Here is a 24,943-nt window from a genome sequence, read left to right on the forward strand (position 1 = left end):
AAGGGTTATACGACTAAGGTTTAGAGAAGTAGAGGAGAGAGGAGAATTGATTAAACTTAGGAGCAAAAACTGAATGCCTTGAGAGGAAAGAAGAGAGAAATCGGCAATGGAGAAGACTCCAAAATGCAAACCCAAAAGCACCAAAAAGGAAAGCATGGCAACCACTCCCTAGACACCATTGGTTTTCTAAAGAAAAACAACCGAATGAAGTGACAAAACCCACCAAAACTGAAAACAAATAGTGCCTAGAGTCCCCATTCGACATACCACTCTCTTCCCTTCATCTCCCCACAATTTTCTCCTAAAATCTCTCCTCACATCTCTCCTCAACTCCTTCCTACAATCCCTCCATGACCAATTCAAACTCCACCCCACTCTGTAGTGTTTCAGCCAAACTCTACTACCTCTCATAGCCAATAGTAAAAATGATCTCAATTTGCACAAGCAGGGATTTGAACCTCAGACCACTAGCACACTCCACACGCCACTTATCACTAGGCTAGCAGGCTTTTTATGACATGTTTTACCCACATTTAAATAAAAGCCTACTGCCTAGATACAGTGCTTATTCCTTTAAAATCAAAACTTTTTGCTCTTGCTCAGGCTTGAACCCAAGACTTCTCAAACTCTTCCCAGAATACTTAACCACTGAGACAAGCATGATTTTGTGTCACTTTCTTACACAACTAACTATTTATTTACCGCCTCCTACCTACTTCCATGCACAAGACCCAATACTTCTAGGCCCAAATTTGGGGCGTTACAAGATTAACAATACAAGATGGGTATATGCACTGGAAATATTTTTGCATTCATGCAATCATGCATATTTTGCTTGAGGATAAGCAATAACTCAGGTTTAGGGGTATGATAACTCTTGAAAAAAGTTATATTTCATGCCTTTAAACCTAACTAATTACTTGTACTTGCTATATTTAATTGCATTTTAGGAAATTTCATTAGTAGCTTTATCACTGCATTAGGAGCTTAGACTGTGTTTAAATGTTAGGTACTATTAATTGCATGTGGAAAGGTTGTGTTTGGTGGTTTGGCAAGTGCAAGATGTGTAGAAAGAAATAAATGATTGAAGGTTTTTCGAGGCAAAAAGTTGGACAGTTTGCCAACACAAATGCCATGGCAATTTCAAGAAGATGATCGAGTCAACACTCAACGCATACCAGTTTCAGCCCAACTCTATTTGTACCATAAAAATCTACCTAAAAAAGAGCAGAAGATATCGTGGGCTATTAGAGTTACCTTAGGAAGAAAAGCTTATAAAAAGCCAAAGGAGGAAACCCTAAAGTGTGTGGAGATCTGGAGGTAATAATAAAGGGTAACTACTGAGTAAATACTAAAGGAGGAAATCAAAGGCAGTCCCTCTCAGCCACCACAAAACATTGTGCTGCTGGATTCTGGATTGACTTGGCGACAACCATCTTTCTAAGTTCTTCCATTATTTCTTAATATGTTCTCTTGTGAATTGATTTGATCGAGAGGATGTTAGGTGTTATGTTGAACTTGAATTTTAATTGGCAACCTATGAGCTAAATCTCATAGGGTTGGGATTTTATGATGAAACTTTTATTTTCGTTAATGGTTGAAGCATATATTTGATTTAATCTACTGTTTCATATATTTGATTATATGATGAGTGTGCAGTATACCTATAAATTGAATCTAATTCTAAAAAGGTTAGATTAGTTTGATTGGAATTGAATGATACAAGCGGGTATTCGACCGAATACTTGCAGTAAACTCTAGACATAGAGCAGCGTTTGTATAAAATGAAGACAAAACAATACTGGGTACCGTGCTAAGGCCGATAGACATAGGCCATGTAACTTGAGATATAGCTCTCAAAAGAGGCAGGTCACTTTAGGTTTCTTCTGAGAAGTATATTGAGTATGATTTTGCTGAGGCATTACTGAAAATAAGGGCAGATTCTTAGTAATCCCAACCTTCCAAATCAACATCGCAGACCCTTAATCCTGTAACACCCCAAACCCGGCCTGGAAGTTTGGCTCGAATCTAGCGTGTCACATTGAAGTGTTTTTTGAAAACCATGTTTCCATTAAAAACCCTTCTTAATAATTAAAAACTTATACCCTTTTTAAACCTTGTTAGAAAACCTCAGCTGAATAACATTCTTAACAACTTTGTAAAAATCTTGGCAGTTGCGAAAGCTTAATTTAAAAACAATTGCGGATATGTGATGTTTTGAACAACAGTAGTTGCTTTGGAAAACTGTGTTCTAATACTAGCAATTATAAGAACAATAAATTAAATTCCAAATTTGAAATCTAGAAAATTACAACGGCTTTACTACAACCCACATAAAAACATTTAAAAATAATAATCAAAACTGTAACATAAATAGTGTGTGTGGCTTCCTCCGAGCCCCTCGCAGCTCCGATCTGTCTAAGGCTGGAAATTACCTGAAAGGTTAATAAACGGGGTGAGTTTACGAAAACTCAGTGTGAAATCCCCTACTATATAAAAGGAACCGTCAGTCATATAAAAGAATTAAAAGTTTGGCCCCAGCCCTACTTACAGTTTCAGTATCAATTGGGCCTTAGCCCATTATAACAGACAGTACCAGATAGGCCTTAGCCCATTACAGAATAAGAAGCATTATCAGAACTAGAATCAAAATGAGAATCAGAATCAAAATCAGGTGACAGAATCAGAATCAGAATTAGAATCAGAATTAGGTGACAGAATCAGAATTAGTATCAGGTAACAAAATCAAAACCAGAACCAGAATCAGAATCAGGTGATAGAACCAAAATCAGTATCAGGTAATAAAATCAGAATCAAAATTAGGTGATAGAATCAGAATCAGTATCAGGTAACAGAATCAGAATCAGAATTAGGTGACAGAATCAGAATCAGTATCAGATAACAGAATCAGAATCAAAATGTGAATGCAATCCCAACCCAATCTAGCTGTATACACCCCCGTACCAACCTTACACCATGTGGGGAGACAACTCGACCCACCCATCCGCTACACACAACAAAATTTGCAGCATGACTGCCAGAACAGATATTGTGATAGAGTCACCAGATACAGATATTGTGGCAAAGCCACCAGAACAGATATTTGTGGCATAGCCACCAGAAATAGATAATATGGCAAAGCCACTTAACAAAATACGTGGCACAAAGCCATCGATAACTGCATTATGTTAGGCACATAGCCATTAACTAGAGTAACATAACCGGCACACAGCCCTAGGTAAATGTGATCAACACAGAGTCGTCATTAACCATATATTGGCACATAGCCTTATGCAAATACGTTTGACACACAGCCATAATCAGAATAATTGGCTTTAAGCCATTGGTAGTTGTATCATGTTAGGCACATAGCCATCAGCGACGGTAATATAGTCGGCACACAGCCTCGGGTAAATATGATTGACACAGAGTCATCAATAATCATATATTGGGCTTAAAAGCCACCGGTGGATCCACAGTTGTCAAGCAACCATGCGATCCTAGCAGATCAGATCTTCCTCCGTACAAAATCCCAACCCATGCAACATGTCATGTATGCAGAATGTCATGCCCATATTTGAATCAAACAATCACAGTCAAGTCATTCATATCACCAACATATATTCACAATCAAATCCGTCAACCACACAGTCCAAGTCAGTCACTTGCCCACAAGGGCAAAATAGTCATTTAACACCCTAGGGGCAAAATGGTAATTCTACCCCACAAGGGTATCTCGGTAATTCTACCCTACAGGGGTATTTCGGTATTTCTACCTTACAAAGGTATTTCGGTAATTCTACCCTACATAGGTATTTTAGTAATTCTACCTTATAGGGGTATTTCAATAATTTTGTAAATCGAGAGTAAAATGGTAATTCTATAAATCGGGGGTACTTTGGTAATTTTACAAGTCGAGGGTATTTCAGTAATTTGGTAAACTAAAGTATTCTAAATAGGGATAACAATACGAATGGGCCTAAAACCCATTCTCTGCCCAAATGGGCCCATACGCTCGTGTGGCCCTTTTAGCTCAAATCTAGCCACAGATATGAGATTCACCTAGCCTAGTCCAATATTTACTACACAATTAAACAACTTATCCAATTGGGCCCGTAGGCCCATTAGGCCCACATGGCCCCTTTCGGCCCATCGTGGCCCAAAGTAGCCATCCTACAACTAGAGTAGTGAGAAATACACACCTGATAGGAGATTAGAGTTAATCCGTGCTCTGAGCACTCTTAGCCGACGCCTAACCCAAACGAGCACGCCATAAAGCGAAAGGGATCAGCCAAGAAAGGTACCTTTACTCTCCTCATGGTTCTCTCTATTTAAAGCCAGCCTCGCATCCACTCTTATGTTAGCTTCCCGATGTGGGATCCCTCCAACATCAGAGTTTAAATTCAACACCAACTCTTGCCACCCCCTGTTAGCAAAATAAATGCTCTTTGATTGCCATGAGTTTCGAACCCTAGACCTCTTGCCAACTCTATGACGCCACCTTCTTGCCTCTTATGTGGCGCTACTTTGCCACTAGACCACAAGGCTTTTTGTGGCACAATTTCTCCAACAATATTCTTAAGGCCTACCTACTACACCCAGGGTTTGATTCATCTTAAACCAAAATTTTTGCTAAAGTCCAGGTTTGAACCCAAGACTTCTCCAACACTTCTCAGCACACTTAACCACTAAAACAAGCCTTCATTAATGAAATTTACATGCATAACAAAATATTATAAGCTACCTTCAACCACTCCCATGCTCAAGGCCCAAAACTTCTAAGCCCAAATTCAGGGTGTTACAAATCCTTTGTCGTAGTATCTTTGCCATAGCATTCTTAGTTATTTATTTATTCACTCGCAAATTATTTATGTAATTATTCTCATAATTTCCATTGCATTTTTACTCTTGCTTTACCTTAGTATTTTTCAATATTAGTCAATATACATTTTGCGTACATCCTTACTACTTTAATTTACCACTGCGTACTTAACTTGGTTTTGTCATAACATTAATCATAATTCATTATAATAACTTGACCACTTTTATACTTAATCTGATCCCTGTAGAGACGATCTCACTTATTGCTTTATTACTTGATTTGACGTGTATAGTTGCACAATTCACACGCAACAGTGATGTTTTGAAATGGTAGTTTTGGTTGTGAATGATCATACCATTGGTAAATCTTTGGTGGATGGTTTTGGGCATGAATGACTACCTAATGATAAAGTTTATTTCTCAATTGTAACTTTGTTCTTGAATTGAATTGGTGTGTGAATTGAGGTGCCTTTTGATGGCATATTGGTTAGACATAGAATGGATGAGTATTTGGCATGTAATTGGTGTTTTGAATGTGCTTTTAACCATGTGAAATAGGCTAGATATGGTATGTCTTATTATACAAGAAATGGTGTTTGAAGTGGCTTGATTTAAGGGTTAAAAATGGAGCACACGGCTTGGGACACAGGCTGTTACACGGCTGTGTGCATTTATTGTTTTAGGTATAGGTTTCACACGGTCCATGACACGACTTTGTGTCTCAAGTCAGTTTGTGGCATGGTCTAGCACACGACCTGTGACACGACCGTGTAACCTAACTTCGATTACACACATGGTCTATTACACAGCCTACGACACAATCGTGTGGCCCTATTTTGAATACCCACACGGGCGAACACATGGGCTGAGACATAGTCGTGTGTCCAGACTTCGAATGTTCACACAATTTGGGCTATATCACATGGCTGTGTGACCCCTGTTTTCCAATTTTTCATGTTTTACTAGAATTTTCTATTTTGTTTCGAGTTGATCCTAAATTATTCCTAAACTATTTTTAGGGCCTCGTAGGCTCGATTTAAGGCCTATAAGTATATTTTTGCTATGATTAGATTTAAATGTTATATGTTAGTATTTAATTGTATAATTATGTCTATTGTGAAGTTACATATTCTATTTTGCTCAGTAACACTCCGTAACTCTAATCTGATAATGGAGATGGGATAGGGGTGTTACAAAGTGTCTTAGGGATCTTAGGATACCCTACTAGACTTAGGAACCCTAGTCGGTTTAGAAAAAGGTTACGTGCAAGAAGGCCCGCCTGAAAAATGAGAGGGTTTGGACAAAAATATAGGCCAGAAAATGGGCTTGGGCAAAAAAAAGGCCCATTTAAAAAATGCATCGGGCCTCAATTCCTTGCCCGGGCCAGACCCAAATTCACAAAATGACAAAAAAATTTGCTATTTTTTTTGTTGTTTTCTCCCTATTTTGCTACCATTCCACTATTATGTTACTACTATTTTGTTATTATTGTTTGGATTTTGTATAACAATTGTTTTATTGTTAATTTAGTTATTATTTTAGAGGCATTTGCTTGTTAAATTGCATCATCTTAGTGTTATTTAAGTATACATATTTTTTAAATTTTATTTTCAAGTTGTTGGGAAATATTTATTTTAATATTTTTAGTATTTTTGATGTATTATATATATATTTAAAAATTATATAAAAATAATATAAAATTTTAATATAGGGGGCGGAGCTGGGCCCCGGTTTTAGCATTTTTATCTGGGTTGGGCTTAGGAAAAATTTTAAGCCTATTTTTCAGGTTGGGTCTGACTCGACTTTGGTGAACCCCAGCTCGTCAAATAGACTGCCAAACTCCGTACATCATCTTTTGGCGTATATTGCTTCGCCGAATTTCAGGAGAACTCCTTGCAGAAACTTCTTTTGGCGAACCCTTACTTGCCAGGCCAAAACTTCCAACCCTATCTCAGGATGTTACACGGGGTACTACCAAAGATTTGTGAAAGGTTTCTCAATTATAGTCAAACCTATGACTCGACTTTTGTGAATGGATGAAATTTTTTTGTGGACGGAGGCATGTCAAAAGAGTTTTGATAAGTTAAAAACAATCCTAACATAAGCTTTGGTTTTGTCCCAACCTGTATCAAGGATTGAATTCGTGATTTTCACCAACACTTCCTTAAATGGCCTTGTTTGTGTTCTTATGCAGTGTGGGAAAATCGTATATGTCCTGTCAACTCAAAACGCATGAAAGAAATTACTCGACGCATGATCTCGATTTGGTCGCGATTATGCTTACCCTAAATATTTGGAGGCATTATTTGTACAGAGAGAAGTGTCACATATTTTTGAACCATTAGAGCTTGAAGTACCTATTCTCTCAAAAAGAATTGAATTTATGTCAACGGCCTTGGATAGAATTGTTAAAGGATTACAACCTAGAAATTAACTACCATTTGGGGAAAGCAAATGTCGTAGTCGATGCTCTAATTAGAAAATCTAGGCAACTATGGCTTCGTTGCGAGCTTGAGTTCGCATGGAGAGCGACAAATCCCTTCTAACGAAACACCCTTCGTGAAAATCAATTGTATGTCAAATTCAGCAAATGTGAATTTTGGCTTAAGAAAGCCACCTTTTTAGGTCATGCTATCTCTGTTGACGGTATCAAGGTGGATACTAGAAAAATCAAAGTTGTCTTAGATTGGAATCCACTGAGGAATGTATCTAAAGTACGTAGTTTCCTAAGGTTGTGAGGTACTACCGAATATTTGTGAAAGGTTTCTCAATGTTGGCCACACCTATGACTCGACTTTTGCGGAAGGATGAAAAATTTTTGTAATCAATAGCGTGTCAAAAGAGTTTTGATAAGTTAAAAACGGTCCTAACAAAAGTCCTAGTTTTGTCCCAACTAGTATTAGAGTTATTGGGTTACTTGTTCAAGCTCAAAATCTTATCCAATATTTGAAAAGTTCTAGACAAAAATATTAGATTTGAAATATAAGTTTGGACAAAAAAAAGGTTCATTTAAAATATGAGTTAAGATTATGCTTCAACATTTAAGGTTCAAGCTTCACTCAGCCCAACCGTTTTCTAATTAAGTAATATTTTAGTTTATTTTATATATTACGTAATTTATAACATTTAAAAATTAAATTTGAAATATAATATAATACTATAATATAAAAAATAAAAAGAATATGTTCAATAATTTATATTTAAAATTTTAATAAATATATTTTATTAGCTATTAAATTAAAAATAACATAATTTTTAATATGTTTTTAATAAAATAATATGAATAAGTTTAAAACGGATTTCAACACTCATTTACAAATATGTAGGTGCTTAAACAAAATTTACGGTGATATTTTGGAATGAAAACGACTAGGGATGCCCAATTCCATGGCATATATCTATGACTAACGATGTCGTTTAATTAATAGTTTAGTAAATGCCAGTCGCTTCCACCAGCTATTATCTGTTGGTTGACGACCGTTGCATCAAGGCAGGTCTCAACAGCAGGATTGGGAGCTAAATCAAATTCCTCATGTACCAAATAAAGGTTAAGAGATGCCTTAAGTCCTTGGTCTCTTGTACTCTTTTTAGCTGTAGTTTTATTTCAAAATGTGATATAAAAAATATAATAATATTAACAATTGAATTTAATTTTTGAAATCTGAAAAATAAAAGGATTATATTCTTAAAAATAAAAATATAAAGAGTAAATTTTAAATTTGTAAATAGTATAGGGATATATGAAAATTTTTAACTACCAAATAAACTCTCACTTTTTAGTTTTCTCTCTTTATTTAAAAGAAGAAGAATAAAAATAAAATTTTCAACGGCCGACCGGTGTTGACGTTCCAAAGACGCTTCTCTCCTCATTTCTCTCATCTCCTTTCATCAGATCTCACTCTTTCTTTTCCCTGACCCGGTATTGCTTCCCTTTCGTTTCACTAAATAATTTTTTTCTTAAAAAAAAAGCAAATTTCTTTTTTTAATTTTTTACATTTGATTATTAACATCGATTTTTTTTTGGGGGGGGGACTAGGGATTGTTAATTTTCTCCTTTATTTTTGATTGATTCGATCAGTTTCTTCTATTACCATGGCTGCTCCACCTGCAAGAGCTCGAGCCGATTACGACTACCTCATAAAGCTCCTTTTGATCGGCGACAGCGGTAACTATTTCTTATATATATATTGATCTAATATTGATCTGAAAGGCGATCTACTTGTTAATCTACACTGTTTTTGCGAATGTTAGCGCTCGTTGAAAGGATTTGATTTTTTTTTTTTGGTTTATTTTGTTAGATGTGTATTTAAAGACCTTTACCTTAAGTTAAGCTTCATTTTAGCTTTATAGATTATCTTAGTATGGAGATTTTATTGTACTAGCCAGGTTGATTGGGAAAAAAAAAAGAATGGCTGCTTTTATGGTGAATAATGGCTGCTTTTATGGTGAATCTAAGCTAATTGCTGATGGCATTTTTCGTAGGAATATATTTGATATTGTATTCTGTCTCAATTAGTATTTTGATGATTTGATTGGAGTCAGTAGCTTGTTCATTTGCTTGAGACCCGTTTCTTAATTTCCATCTCTGCTACGAATAGTCGTAGTTGCCTGTAATTAGGAACTACTTATTTTACAGGAGCTTTTCTTGGTATTTTGGCACATTCTTTTCAATTTGAGTTGTGAATAGTCTTTTTACTTATGCTTTTGTGTTGGCAGGTGTGGGTAAGAGTTGCCTCCTTTTGCGTTTTTCAGATGGCTCATTTACTACAAGTTTTATCACAACCATCGGGTAGGTGTTTTTTGAATAGTAGTAGTCTTATTATTGTTACAAGTATCGTTTCAAAAAGAGGCATGTAGTTTAATAAGGTAATGTATTATTTTGGCAGGATTGATTTTAAGATCAGGACTATAGAGCTTGATGCCAAACGGATCAAACTCCAAATTTGGGATACTGCCGGGCAAGAGCGGTTTCGTACAATTACAACTGGTTAGTTTTTGGGTTTGAAGGTGTCATTGACTGGAAATAAATGGTCTAGCATTGTAGCTTATTTGGTTGATGAAAAAATTTGATAGCAAGACTTGGCACCATTTCACTTGAGCCTGTTAATTGCAAGTGTTGTTGTATAATGTAACTTACCCTTTGTTCTCACCCTAATATTGTCAAATTCAATAACAGCTCCGTTCTGGTTCACGGTTGTCATTGCATTTCTGTTCATCTCTGTGATTTTTAGAGTTTGTCTGCTTCCACAGTTTTCTCTCACACACTCTATAACCTGTATGTTGTCATACTCTTGAATTGTATGACAGGACTTGGAAATAAAATTATGAATAACAGAAGCTCCGAGTTTCATATTTTTCTGGAGTCTTGATTGAAGGTGTTCAATAGTAGTGTTATCTCTGAGTGTGCTTGAAAATTTTACCTCTACATAGTATTTTCTTTATTTCATCCCCCAAGCATGGTTGCTTGCCCCTTTTTCTTTTTCCTTTTAATCGTATTGGTTTACACCTTTGAGGCGGGCAAGGGGGTGTTCGTGCTTCAGATGTCTACTCCCAAATGCATCCTGAATTTTTTGTCTTCTGGAACAGGCGAATTAAGTCATATTTTCTTCCCGTGCAGCTTACTACCATGGAGCTATGGGTATTTTGCTTGTATATGATGTGACTGATGAGTCATCTTTCAATAGTAATTACTGAACCTTTTTTCTTTTTGATTTCTTACATAAGTTGTTCTTATCTTATCCACCTCTGAATCTTTAGAAATGTTTAATGTTTCCACCAAATAATGATCGTTATTCAAAACTTTCTGCTTCCCGTAAGGTTGAAACTTGAAAGTATATTCCTTATCCAGTGACTTGAAATTTCATTCTTTCTCCATTATAATGATCTTATCAATTTAACTAATGTACTTTTTTGCCTAGACATTAGAAATTGGATTCGTAATATTGAACAACATGCATCTGATAATGTCAACAAGGTTCTGGTGGCTAATAAGGCTGACATGGATGAAAGCAAAAGGGTTTGTTCCTCTTTCTCTTTCCAACATGCACGCTTGCTTGTATTCACTTCCATTTATGGTTACCCTTATTTTTCGGCATGTCAGGCTTGTCAAGTTGATGAGGAACTTATTTTTGCAGGCTGTCGCTACTTCGAAGGGCCAAGCTCTCGCTGATGAATATGGCATCAAGTTCTTTGAGACTGTATGCAACTTTTACTGCAGATATTGCAGTTCCCTTTTATGTTTAGTTGATCTTTCTGATATATGCTCAAGAGCCAACCAATATTGCAGAGTGCAAAAACAAACTTAAATGTGGAGGAGGTTTTCTTTTCAATAGCCAGGGACATTAAGCAAAGACTTGCAGATAGTGACTCCAAGGCTGAGGTATTGTATCTTTCACTCGAAATTATGCAAATCCATTCCCTTCAACATATTTTAAAACATATATATTGTTGTAATTGCTGTTATCCTTTGTCTTCCTCTTTGCAGCCAAACACAATCAAAATTAACCAACAAGATCAGGCAGCAGGGGCTGCAGAAAATGCTCCAAAATCAGGTTGCTGCGGTTGAGCTACGATCGATGATGAGCTCTGAAGGGTATATTTGCTTCTCTAGGGAGCTCTTTGAATTTGGGAAAACTGTAATTATATTCTTCGTGTTTGTAATATCTGCTTACCTATTTTGCATCTATTACTCTTTTGGTGTGAAATGTTAGATCCCTGATATCCTGCAAAATTAATTATTTTTGCAAGTTGCCTCTACCATTTTGACATTTGGAGTTGAAGCTAAGAACCGCTCGGTGCCAATAATTGGAGCATAATTAGAGATGACAATGGGACAGATTTGGAGCAAAATCATTTTGGAGTTTTTCGAGTTTGGTGTGTGCGCTAGGATTTGGGGCAAGCTCGGTATTTTCTTCGTAATTTTCAAACTTTATAAAAGATGTAAGCATTCTAACATGTTCTTGTTAGAGTTCAATTGAGCTCAGATTTAAATCACTATTTTTTTTTTATCAAATTTCAGTTCATGGGTTGAGACTTGGGATGTGGCCATGGTCAATACCAAAAACCTAAGTCTGAACTCAACTCCCGATGATTTTTTTAGTTCATATATTATAAAATATTATATTTATATCAATTCAATATAATAGTTTATAATGAAGTTCAAATAAAAATATATTATTGAATGTTAATTTAATTCAAAAAAAGGAAATTTATCTTTGTCCAAGCTGACTAAGTAATTCGCTCAAACCAGTACACAAAATTAATCAAACCCTAAAAGAATAGTACTTAAAAGAAGCAAACAAAACATAAAGACAGGAGGTAGTTTCCTCCGTTCCTCCTTTAGTTCACCCAAGGTGCAATACCAAAAACAACAAAACAAAAAAAAAAATCTGAACAACCAATGATTTTTTTTGTTCATATATTATAAATTATTATATCTTATCAATTCAATAAAGTATTATATAATAAAGTTTAAATAAACAAATTATTATTGAAATTAAATTCAAGTCACAAAAGGAAAATTATCTTTGTCGAAGCTGGCCAAGTAATTCGCTCAAACCAGTACACATAATTAATCAAACCCTAAGAAAAGTACTTCAAAGAAGCAAACAATGCATAAAGACAAGTAGTTTCCTCCGTTCCTCCTTTAGTTCACCAAAGGTGCAAAATTTAGATTTCATCTCTATCTCTTGAATTAATATCCGACTACATGTTTGCAGAGATACAAGCAAATACACAAATAACAAGTATCTCTCTTTCAGGCATTAACTCCCTACTTTTTAACATAGTCCCTACTCCCGTAAATTAAAAAAAAAAAAAAACCCACGCCCGGCGCTGTCACCATTAACAAGCTGTCACCATTAACAAGCATAAAGTCTCGTAAAAAGTCACTTCCTTCATATTCACAAAACAGAGATTAACCCTACCTTGCAAATGAAAATGGTTGTTTTATGACAATTGTTTCATTTCATCCTTCCCATATATACGCTGAAGTTCAAGAGTGGCAGCTAAAAACGACTCTGAAAAAAGAAAAGAGGAGCAAAGTAGACATGTCAATCGTATCCCATCTCAAAAACTCCATCCGATCAACCTAAACCAATCCCAAACCCGATTTGACCATAAAAAGTCAACAACATGAACCCATCCAACCACACCCTAAAATGACTCGAACCCAATCTGAAATTGACTTAACAAAAATGACCCTAACATTTTAAATTTTGAATTGATCCAATCCAGTAAGATTCGATCCAAAATCAACCCGACTTGCCGAATAGACCTGACTTTTTTATTTTACTCAATAAAGTGCACTCGTAAAAGAAGCATTTCCTCCTGATTAAATTTGTCAGTCAAGATAGGTAGATTTAAAAGGAAAAGCAAATCGAGTTCAATAGCTTACATCACCTTTCCAAATCCGGAAGCACTTCTGGTTAATAGGCGAGCCAGTTATTGTCTGAATAACATCGAACAACATATTCTGAGGTGTGCTTCTAAGCTCTTGGACAATCCCATAAATGGTCTTCCCATTCTCAAAGTATATGTGATTATTTGGATGCTTTGTTTTGCAACCAGCATGTCGCTCAAATTCATATGCATTGATCACCTATGAGAACGTAGAAACTCTGCTCATCAGCACACACATAAGTGCCTACACAATTCTCTCAAAAAAAAAAAAAAAAGGGTAAAACTGCGAAACTGCACCTTAGAAAAATTGCATGTCTGACAGCCACATTGATATCCCGAACTCTTTATAACACCGTGGAGCTCCTTCTGAAGTTCATATAAAGAAGCAGGCGTATCACCGGATAATAAGGTAAACAAAAAGAACACAAGTAATGAGATTTTACCTCCTGTGACCATGCAATATATTTAACGGGAACTCCATCAAGCATACCAGTTGACAGCAAACTTCTAACATTTGATGGGAAGTTATTTGAAGTAAGTTTTTTGGATGTTTTCTGCTCATCTTTCTTCCTAGGAACTTCAGCTCCAGAGGCAATAATATTATTGGATATAACCGACACTTTTTCACTCGAAGCATTAGATCTTTGGACAGAAGACTGACCCATCAATAAATTATAGCCTGATACAATCCTTCCTGGCGGATTTGTATCATCATCATCATTAGAGCCACCAAACAATATAATAGTACTCTCACCCCTACTATAGGACTGACCAATTGACAAATTATAGTTGTCACCCTTCTTGTAGCTTTGACCGATAGATATGGCACTGTCATCTCCTTTACCATAGGTCTGACACACAGTTACAGAACTATCATCTGTCATGTATGTTTGACCCATGGATATGAAAGTGTTTTCACCCTTATCAAAGGCATTGCTCATTGCAAGTGCATTATTATCCTCACTTTTGTTATAGGATTGTCCCATAGACATGAAAACATTATTCTCCCTTTCATAGGTGTCACCAATAGGATCCCCTTTGTTATAAGAAGAACCCATCGGCATAATACCATCTTCCACCTTGTTGTATGCATGATCATTTGACACAGAGGTATTATCAACCCCATTAAACACATATCCCATTGATGCAGACATGATATTCTCCGAATCCTTAACCTCGCTGACTTTTACCTTCCTAATCCCACCAAGGTTTAATCCGGATCTAAGATCTTCTAGTGTATGAGACATAGATAAACAGAATGAAGAATCATTTGTAAATATATCTTCATTAAGCTTTCTCCCCATGACAACTTTCTCACTGCTAACTGATGGCATGCTTCGATCATCAAAATTCACAGCTCGAGCTGATTCGGTGTCGAATAACCGTTCAGCAAACTGCCCCGAGATTGAATGAAAACCAGATGCATTTCCCCATGGAGACAGGTTTGAATTCAAGATTCCAGAAAATAAGTTGGTAGTTGAAACTCCAACCGCCTGCTTCTTGTTAGGAAATATATCTGTCTCGGAACCATCCATAAACCATTGATGAGAACGCTTGGGCTCAATTCTAGATGAAGTATCATACACCATCTCACCATCGTTTAAGCACCCAGCACCTTTCGTCATCCAAATGCCTTGATTCTGGAAAGACTGTTACATGTAACAAATTCCTAATCAGAGGCGTAGAAGAGAATAACAACAGTTGAATCTTTTTCATTGACCTAGTATCAAGATTAATCACGTGCCATAAATATTTATAACATAATTAATAGACAACTTCAGTAAGGTGAACTTTGTTTTTGCACCTATCTAAAGCTTGACTAGGCACACCAAGCATGCACTTGAAGAAGGATTGAAATAACTTTTGTTCTCTAGTGCTAATGTACAGCGCCTAAGGACGCACCTTGGTCCTTGACAACATCAGCAATTCAGCACCAACACACACAACTTACCAAGTAGAAAATTGTCAAAACTGACATTTTTCTTCACTCATATATACATACTTATATATGGTTCATCAGTGCATCCCTACCTAAATTACTCTATTACAACTGTTTGGCAATAAAAAACACAATCATCTATAGTTCTTTCTATTTTTTACCAAAAAGCATAAATTTTCAGTTGATACAGAATTTTAACCTTCTTTAACTATGCGAAACTACATTAGGGACAAGGCAATAAGCAATTGCAGAACAATTAATGATAAAAATTAAAACCACTGAATCAATCACAAAAGATACACATAAAACTGAAAAACAGCATCGAAAGCAACCATTAGACTCTTCTCCCATCACTTAAAGCACATAAAAACATACCATTTTTCTAGCTTTATTTCAAAGTTTTATTTGGATGAATCCTCGCTTCCACTTTGCTGTAACAGTCCAACAGTTAAAACTCTATCATATTGCATTAAACAAGGATCAAATTTACAACTTTACCACTAAACAGCAAAGTTCTATAACTCCTGGCTGAAGCAGAGACTGTGAAACTTCGTGAGAATTGAAGCCTTTAATAGCTAAAGTAATTATCTGCAAAATTCAGGGAATAAATCACTTGAAAAACTCAGAGAACAAATAATAGTCTCGCATAAGATGTATAGTCTTCAACCATTCCAGAAATCTATTACATTTCCAGTACCAAACACTGTAAAGCTCACTAATTAAAACAACATTTATTTTGAAGTAAACAAAAACTATAAGAGAGAAGAAATTTTCCTATTTTCCTCAATTTTTAGCCAAACGGATAATAGAGGGGAAAAGAAAAATAAAAAAAGCGAAGGAGAGATCTTCATTGTGGAAATACCTGCAATGAGACGATTGATTTATTTACGAACACAACGATCGGTGATCGGAAAAAAGGAAAACCTTCCGGCAGTGGTTGACCGGAAATGGGACCGGCAATTGTACGGAAGATGATTGGAGCGAGATCTAAAGAGGGTGGAAAGGATTTTGAGGTTTTTGGCGGAAGAGATGATATAAGATGGTGCCTTTGCACGATCACATTCCATGGGCCCTCAATCGGACCGTACACGTGTACTGGGTTTTTGTCAGATCTGATCTTGATCTGAATCTCTATACTCTATACGGCGTTTGAAAACAAAAATCGGATAATTATTGAGCGGAATAGAAACTTAAATATTTAATCTCCGTAAAATTAACATGAAAAAATCGAAATTTTATATCATATAAATTTATTTGGCTTTATCGGTCATAAAAATATAATACATGAAATTCAACATTCATTAAAGTGATTTAAACTGTCTCTAATTTTTATGGTACCTTAAAATGTTGGATTGTATTTTATAATAAAATTATGAGTGAAATATGATATTATATTATTTAATAATTTATTTGATTGAAATGTAATATTTATATATTTGATAGACAAATATAATATCACTTAAAAATAAATTTTATCATATTGTCCTTATTATAAAATTTTGTCTTCTTTCATTTAAATTTTTTTACCTTCAATATTTTCATAGCTTAAGGAATCCATTTTGATCTTATTATATAAATTAAATTCTTAATTATTTTTAACAACATTAAATGCAATAAGAGAAACTGCAACGACTTATATGATATAAAAGGAGAAAAATATTTCACATGTTGATTTATGTTGATTTAGAAAATAAAGTAATTGTATTCATGAACTTATAAATTTATTTCAAAGTCCAAATCTTAATTCATTTAGTAACTTGTACTTCTAAATTTGCTTTTTCATTCCTACCAATATGTAATCCTTGAAAATATGGATGGCTTTTATCCTTTTATTTAATTGTTTTTTTTAATTATACAAAAACGGTTCTGGAAAATAAAGGAGCATTTAGCCTTAGTCTTTGCAAATGTTGTGCGGGAAAATAAAATCTTATAAAAGCAAAAGACAAAATAGATAAGTCATTGTTATTTTTAATTATTGAAATTATATTTATTAATATAATAATATCGAACATTAATTTGTCTCAAATTTATATTTCATTCAGAATCTTAAATAATTTAAAAAAAGGTAGTAATGAGATTACTATTTTGTAATGTGAGATTACAAGATGATTGAAATGTTAACACTCTAAATATCATAATCTTATTTCAAAATGTAACATTACAAGTCATAATATTACATTCGATTAACCAAACTAACATTAAAGCATTAAAACTACTAGCCTTCCTTGCAAGTGTATCAACACACCTACTTCCTTTACCAAAAGTATGTTACAATTGGTTATGTGGTATAATCTTCAAAATATTCTTGACAATCATTAGTTAAGGATTCAAGCATGATGTTATCAGATGCAGGTCTTTTCATTAAACTAATCACAAACAATGCACCGAGTTCAATAAGTAAGTGAGATATGTTCATATCTTTTGTAAGTAAAAAAACCATCTCATAACGCCTAGATTTCAGTGACCATATTGCTTGTAAGGCTAATAAAATGGCGGCTTATAAGAAGGAAGACATCGTTAAGTTAGCTTCTTCTTTATTCTAGATTGGTCTTCGACCATTCAATATCAATTTATAAGATTACAACACTTTGGTGAGTTGTGTAAGGTCTATTTCCTAAGTTATAAGCGACTTTAAAGCCTACAAAGTCCTTAAATAAAGTTTTAATCACCATTTCAATATAAGTATTATAGTCCAACCACTACAAGAAAACAGAGTTTTAGCAGCGTTTTTTTTAGCCTTTAGTGACGCTTTTAAGCACCGCAAAAACTATTAGCGGTGTTTTCCCAAGCGCCACAAAAAACGCCACTATAGGAGACGCCGCCAAATTTTGCGGCGTTTATCCGAAAAAAACGCCACAAAAGATCAAGACTTTTAGCGGCGCTTTTTTCACAAACGCCGCTAATTTTGACAGATTTGAAATGTACATTTTTCACCAATATCTAACCCTTCCTGCATTAAATCGAACTAAAAACAGCAAATATAGCATGAAATCCAACCAAAAACAGCAAATGTAGCATAAAAAATACAATAAAAAACATTAAATCTAAATGATACTTCAAATTCAACGAAAGATCTATGATATAATTAATAAATTAAGTAATATTCTTACAATAATGTTAAATGTGACAATGTTAAAAACATTTTTACAAGGAGAAAACTAATGTCTAAGATGGCGGCTTTTGCGACTGCTGAAACATCTGCATCATTTGCTGAAGCTGTAGCTGGAGCTGGAGCTCATCGTACTTTCTGCTCTGCTCTGCTACCATCGCTGCTGCCTCTGCCTTCCTCGCTGCTGTCGCTGCCTCCGCTCTAAGTTGTTGCTGGAGTTCTTCATATTTTCTTTGAACCTCGGCAATTTGCTCAACCGTGTTCGTTTGCATCTGAGCTATCTGGTCTCTTAACCTCTAAACTTCAGCTTGAGCTTGACTCCCGGAAGGCATGTATTGCTGGGAGCCGGATCCAAAATATTGGGTCGGAGTAACACCGGATCCTTGAAATCGAACCCGACCGTACCTTTTAGGACCCAAAACTTTATTGATAATTCTATTATCAATGTTCTCAAATTAACAGAACTATCAGTCGAAGCGATCGCTTTATACTTCACCTTCTTCTCCTTTAGTTTCTCCTAAAAAATCAATTAAAAAGTTAGAAACGAAATATATAATAAAAGGAATGCAACATAACTTAACATTATTTAAAACTAGTAATGACAAATTAAACCATTATAATTAAACATTATAAATATTTATAATAAATCAAATTTTATTAAGTAAATATACCATAATTTCTCCAGCTTCGGATGTCATAGGAGATCTATCTTTCTTCCTATGTGTAACTCAAGAAGCTGAAGGCGTCTAACTTTTTGACCAGACGAGACTTCTTATAATAAAGTAGTAAAAATATTATTTAATAGTAGAAAGTCGTTAATATTTGAAAGAATTAATAAATTCATAATACCTCGGCCTCAGCTACAAAAACAAAACTTTTCGACCCTGCCGTATGCGTGAATTTTTGTTTTTGCCTGCTGCTTGTTCCAACTCGCTCACGGTCTTACATAATGAAATTATTATTACATGTATAGTAAACACTATATATAAGAGTTTGGAAATACGTAATACCTCTCCTTTCTTTGAATTCCAGAATCTAATCGCATCTTCCCATTGGTACCTCAGCATTCTCGGTGGGACATTTCTCAATTTTTCCTCGAGGCTTATGTCTTTCTTAAAATATAGTTTTTTCAAAGTGCTTTTATGGTCTCTCCTTTTTTTACCCAATGCCTTCTTGATATGGTTATTGGAGACCTCTAAAGCAAATCTCTCCTAAAAAAACACAAGTTTAGAATGTAAATATAAATGAAACTTAAACCAAAGTATTATAAATTACATTCACGTTTTGTTACCTTAATATTATCGAGAGCTTGGTTTTTGTTGCTATCAGGCATCTGATGCCATGATTAGTAGTTGATGGGCAACATATTGGCATTTCGTGATATAATGCCCAAATAGCCTGCTAAAAGTCGAGCTTCAGATCCAACAGGCTGACCTTGACTGTTTCTACATACTTTGACACGCTCGATAGGATTTAAGTCGTATAAATCTTTAAGCAGCGTACGTCCTCGACCTCTGCGCGTCCCACCACTTTCAGCTGAAAAACGATATATTATTATATTAAAATTGACAAATAAATCAATAATAAAAGTCAACACATGTAATATGAACTTAACATTACTTTGAAATTCTGCAGGCTCGTCAAGTGTCTCCAGCACATTCGAAGATCCAACAACTGTCTGTTGTTCACTATTTGCTTCTTCCGAATTTGGAGTATTCTGGACAATACTTAAATCTTGTAATCTTCTTCTACGCATTTTTCCTGCAATACACATAAAATAGTTGAAGTTTTAGTAACAAATTACAACAATAATAGTACATATAAAATAGTTAAATTATATAACATTACCAAGATTAAAATAATAATATTACATATAATTAAAAAATCATAAAATCTTCTTACTACATCATTATTTGTAAATATCTTCATCCACGCCACTAATACAAACCTTCTGTGGCGTTTTAGAAAACCACCACTAATAAAAAGAATAAAAAACGACAATATTTTCCAACAATCCCCTGAAAGATATTTGAGGTGTTTCCTTCAAAAACGCCAGTAATTCTAACTATTTGCGGCGTTTGAAATAAAGTGCCACTAATAACAAAACACAAAACGAAGCCGTCTGCAGTCTTTTGACAGATATTTGTGGCGTTTATAGGATTCGCCACTAAAAAAAGATGAAAACGACGACGTTTCAATTGACAGAACTTTGTGGCATTTTTGAAAAACGCCGGTAATTCATACCTTTTGTGGCGTCTTTACTAAAAGCGCCACTAATAACAAAGTTTCAAATGACGGTGTTTTGCTGTCCATGGATATTTGTGGCATTTTTGTATAAAACGCCGATAATTTTTAATATCATTTAGTCTCTATATTTTTATAATATTATTAATTAATCAAAATACTTAATATTATTAACAATAATTAATCAAAACCCTAAACCTTAAACCATTAAAGTATATCCCCGTAACCTTAAACTCTAAACTATATCCTCTAAACCCTAAACTATATCCCCTAACCATAAACCACAAAATAATAACCCCTAAGCCTTAACCACAAAATGTATGAATTAGTCATAATCATAACCCTAAATTATATCCCCTAATCCTTAAACCACAAAATAATAATACTAATTAATCACTACTCTAAACCTTAAACCATTAAACTATATCCCCTACTAAAATACCCTAAACTATATCCCATAAACCCTAAACCACAAAATAATAACCCCTAAGCCTTAACCCATAAAACCATAACCACTAACCTGTAACCCTTAAACCCCAACCCTTAAACCATAAGCCATAAACATAATCCCTAAACCCGTAATCCATAAACCTTTAAATAGTAAATCTTAAACCCTAAACCATAAAATGGGCAAATAATGTAGTGTTTTAGTTTTTTTTAAGCTAAATTGATGTTTAAATAATTCGTTATATTTCGATTTTAACTTGGCCAATAGAGTTTTTTTTTAAATTGAGTTTTAAGCGGTCTAATTTCAATATTATTTGGGTCTAATCGAGATTGATTTAAATAAAATTTGCCCATCTAATATAATTACCAAAATACTTTTATATCTAATATTAGTTTAAAATATATGATGATAAAATTCATATCATTATTTTCTCTAGCATAATGTTATAATTATAAAATGATTAATGATATCGTTAAAAATATAATAAAATTTTAAAAGTATTTGTTGTATTTTGATTAAAATATAAAAAAATTAAAATACATCATAATGTACTTATAAGTTATTTGTTCTATTTTGATAAAAAATATATATTAAAAATTTAAAATTTTGACATAATAGCTGCGTTTATAACCCAAAACGCCACTAACACGCATATATAAAAACGCTAACGTTTTTGCTCAATCTTAAACATATTTGCGGCGTTTTAGAGAAAAACGCCTCTAATGACAGATATTTCGCGGCGTTTTACAATAAACGCCGCTAATGCCAGTATAACTCAACTACAAAACGCTATCGTTTTTCTCATCACATTTGCGGCGTTTTCGACAACGCGCCACTACTACTTAACATATAGCGGCGTTTTCCTGAAAGCGTCGCTAATTCCACGGAAGCTTAATCTAAATGACGTCATTCACCTTAATATTTTAGCGGCGCTTCCCTAAAAACGCCGTTAATGCTCCATCTTTTGTGGCGTTTTTGCGGGTACGCCGCTAATGCTACGGAAACTCAATGTAAACGACATCGTTCTGCTGAATATTTTAGCGGCGCTTTCTTTAAAATGCCGCTAATGCTCGATCTATTGCGGCTTTTTGGGGAAGCGTCGCTAATGCTCAACCTTTAGTGGTGTTTTCTATTCAAACGCCGCTAAAAACCTGTTTTGCTGTAGTGAGCTCAACCCCATAAATGTAAGCATATATTTTTTTAGTGCCTTCTACTTACAGTTTATTAAGTTGGTTATCACAAATTGTCAGGCCAAAATAGCCAATATGTGGTCCACATTTAATCTCTTCAAAATAATCACATCCAATGAATTAAAATAATTATTAAGAAATAATATTTCCAATATATAATTAAGAAATGACCAAAATTGTAACATCCCGAATTAGGGTATACTCGAAATAGTGGTTTTAAGACCATAAATCTGAAAAAAAATAATTATTTTATGATTATTTGATGGCCCATGATATGATTACATGTTTATGTGAAATTTTCATGAAGAAATTCTATGCCTAAGATGTCCAATTTGACTTTAGGGACTAAATTGAATAAGTTGTAAAATTTGTGTTCTAGAAGCTTCAAGCATGAAATTGCATTAGATTATTAATTATAGGTCCTTAAATAGAAATTTGACCAAGTTTTAAAATTTTAGACAAAAATGGGCATGAATAGGAAAAATTGGAAAGAAAGGCCTTAAGGGCATTTTTGTCATTTGGTTAATAAAAGAATAAAATGGGAAAATCAAGTCAAAAATGGTGTCCATCTTCTCCAAGGGGTACCGAAAATTTCATGCTCTCCATAGCTAGGGTTTTGAACATTTCAAGCTTGATTGTAAGTACTCCCTAGCCCCGTTTTTAATGTTCTTTATGTTTTTGAGATCTTTGAAGCATGATCTAGCTATTTCTACCATAATTTTAAGCTAGGGTTCATGTATGAAATTTGAACCATGTGTGACATGGTTGCATTTTGATGTTTAATGGAGGAATATTAAAGTTTGATGTATGACAAACATCTTTTACTAAGTGATTTTTAGTGAAAACACCTAAAAAGGACTTGTTTGTAAAAGGTGTAACAATGAGTAGTAAAATGTAAAATAAAGGAAAATATGGGCTGATATGAGTTAGAATATGAATTGGCTAGGCTTGGGTAACAAATAAAATGCATGCATTTCATTTTACGAGCCTAAAGACTAAAGTGTAAATAAGTGAAAAGTTAGGGATAAAAAGGTAATTATACCAAAGTATGTGTTAAGGGTCGATATGAGCAATGTGTGTATTGAACAAGTTAAATTTGGCATTATAGATCAAGAAAAACATGATTCGAGTCTTGATCGGAGGAAAAACAAGGTTTACGAAGAGTAGGCTCGTTTTTATCATTTTGTACTGAGGTAAGTTCATTTGCAAATAAAGCAACATGTACTATACTTTGGATACTTTAATATTGCATGTATGGTAAGTACATACATATTTAATGTGATGTTGTATCATGTATTTATTGCCTAAATTTTATCATGAATTATGCTTTGATTATTCCATGAATATGTGATTGGTGCTATAAGCATTGAAATAGACGTCACGAGCAAGTTTGACAGAAATGTGGTATCAAAGAATCCCGTTTGAACCTTAGGAATAGTTTAGGATACTAGTGACATGTCACTAGGAACTATGCGATCTGAACTCATGAGTTGTGATATGAGTTTATGATATATGCGACATCTGAACTCATTGAGTTATGGTCTGAGTTCATGATATATGTGACACATGTTTTGGCATTCTGGGTACTGGTCTTGTATGTTCTACCGGGGGCTGGGTAGTCCGCCATGTGTTACGGATACCTGACAGCTTGTGTGAGTAGTCTGTGTAGCTACATCCTAACCAATAGCTTGTGTGAGCAAACCCGTGAGTAGCTCGAGAGCGAGTAACATGTGATATATAATATGAGGTAGCGTAGGCTACATGTGAGGCACTTAGGTGCGAGATTCCAATGTATCTGATGGTATTCCGAGTGTTCAATGGGTAGTTCTAAGAGAGGTTAATGGGTAATCTTGATGAATACGTCAAAGACGAGAAAGTAAGTTATTATGTGCAAGTAGGCACAGGTATGTACATCGAAGCCATGAGAATGACATGAGATATGATGAACTTGTGGTAAGAATATGTATATATATATGAAGAATAAGTTTAAGAGATTTGATAATATGCAAGATTATGTTTATTATGTTAAATGTATGATTAATGCTTGTTTAAGTTGCATCTCGTTTGCATGTGAACTTACTAAGCTTTAATGCTTACCCCCTTCCTTTCCATCTCTTATAGTGTCGCCAAGCTAGCTCGGGGATCGGAGGACGTAGGAGACTTGATCACATTATCAATTGAATATTTGGGTATAGCTAGTCTCATCATTTTGAGTATGGCATGTATAGGGACTTGGTCTTTTTGTTATGATTAGCCAAATGTGTTGGCTCATGAAGGTATTATGATTATTTTGTATATGGCCATGAGCCATGAGAAGTGGCTCATATTGGTTATTTAGGTTGTAACCCTAATTATTGGTGCATGCATGCAAATGTGCTTATGCTTTAATATGGTTATGGTTGCTTATGGTTAATGAGTGTGATGGATGGCATGTATGTTTGGTGTATGAAATATGATTAATGTGTATGACAATAAAGGTGATGCAAGTGTGTAACTTGAAAGTAGGTTAGTAAAGATGATAGACAAATATGAAATTGGTTTGGAATGCCATATGAAAGCATGATAGTTTGAATAGGTGATATGTTGACATTATCAAGTCATAATTTAACCATGAATGTGAATGCTTGAGTAATCAAATGTGCCATGTTGTATGCCATGAAGTGATTGTAAGTATGTGAGTGTTTAAGGATGGCAAATGGCTTGGTAAATAGCCTAGAAATTGTCCACACGGGTATGTTTCTAGGCCGTGTGTCACACACGGTCTGCCCCATGGGCATGTGATCCAGCCGTGT

General features: G+C 34.6%; 2 protein-coding genes across 10 annotated transcripts; one reads left to right on the plus strand and one right to left on the minus strand.

Moving 5' to 3' along the window:
• The first annotated feature begins 8,391 nt into the window (after positions 1-8,391).
• LOC121203016 (ras-related protein RABE1c) lies at positions 8,392-11,814 on the plus strand. Of its 5 annotated transcripts, none has more exons than XM_041086204.1 (10): positions 8,392-8,740; positions 8,858-8,986; positions 9,538-9,610; positions 9,708-9,808; positions 10,439-10,504; positions 10,740-10,837; positions 10,956-11,018; positions 11,108-11,200; positions 11,306-11,413; positions 11,532-11,814. In XM_041086204.1, exons 2-9 carry the CDS (start codon positions 8,914-8,916, stop codon positions 11,384-11,386), a joined length of 648 nt encoding a protein of 215 aa, XP_040942138.1. In that variant the 5' UTR covers positions 8,392-8,740; positions 8,858-8,913; the 3' UTR covers positions 11,387-11,413; positions 11,532-11,814. The 5 variants fall into 5 exon arrangements, 4 of the variants coding, with proteins under 4 accessions (XP_040942138.1, XP_040942137.1, XP_040942136.1 ...); XM_041086203.1 differs by having other exon boundaries at positions 11,569-11,814; XR_005908128.1 differs by having other exon boundaries at positions 8,585-8,740; positions 11,306-11,456; positions 11,569-11,814.
• Positions 11,815-12,481: 667 nt separating this feature from the next.
• Positions 12,482-16,340, minus strand: LOC121212761 (uncharacterized). Of its 5 annotated transcripts, none has more exons than XM_041086199.1 (6): positions 16,023-16,340; positions 15,659-15,748; positions 13,665-14,870; positions 13,519-13,587; positions 13,222-13,420; positions 12,482-12,839 (listed from the first exon to the last, which is right to left on the minus strand). In XM_041086199.1, exons 3-6 carry the CDS (start codon positions 14,844-14,846, stop codon positions 12,769-12,771), a joined length of 1,521 nt encoding a protein of 506 aa, XP_040942133.1. In that variant the 5' UTR covers positions 14,847-14,870; positions 15,659-15,748; positions 16,023-16,340; the 3' UTR covers positions 12,482-12,768. The 5 variants fall into 5 exon arrangements, 3 of the variants coding, with proteins under 3 accessions (XP_040942133.1, XP_040942132.1, XP_040942134.1); XM_041086198.1 differs by lacking the exon at positions 16,023-16,340 and adding an exon at positions 15,536-15,591 and having other exon boundaries at positions 15,659-15,754; XM_041086200.1 differs by lacking the exon at positions 16,023-16,340 and adding an exon at positions 15,536-15,591 and having other exon boundaries at positions 13,217-13,420; positions 15,659-15,754.
• Between the last annotated feature and the right edge of the window lie 8,603 nt (positions 16,341-24,943).

The sequence above is a fragment of the Gossypium hirsutum genome, chromosome A13, assembly GCF_007990345.1.
Source record: "Gossypium hirsutum isolate 1008001.06 chromosome A13, Gossypium_hirsutum_v2.1, whole genome shotgun sequence".
Classification (NCBI taxonomy): domain Eukaryota; kingdom Viridiplantae; phylum Streptophyta; class Magnoliopsida; order Malvales; family Malvaceae; genus Gossypium; species Gossypium hirsutum.

Excerpts from the sequence above, each read along its gene's own strand:
- LOC121203016 (XM_041086204.1), top strand. The coding sequence starts at position 8,914 with ATGGCTGCTCCACCTGCAAGAGCTCGAGCCGATTACGACTACCTCATA. Across the intron at positions 10,505-10,739 it reads TGATGAGTCATCTTTCAATA|ACATTAGAAATTGGATTCGT; the intron begins GTAATTACTGAA and ends TTTTTTGCCTAG. Across the intron at positions 11,019-11,107 it reads GCATCAAGTTCTTTGAGACT|AGTGCAAAAACAAACTTAAA; the intron begins GTATGCAACTTT and ends CCAATATTGCAG.
- LOC121212761 (XM_041086198.1), bottom strand. Across the intron at positions 13,588-13,664 it reads ATATTGCATGGTCACAGGAG|AAGGAGCTCCACGGTGTTAT; the intron begins GTAAAATCTCAT and ends TATGAACTTCAG. Across the intron at positions 12,840-13,221 it reads GTGCTTCCGGATTTGGAAAG|AGTCGTTTTTAGCTGCCACT; the intron begins GTGATGTAAGCT and ends TTCTTTTTTCAG.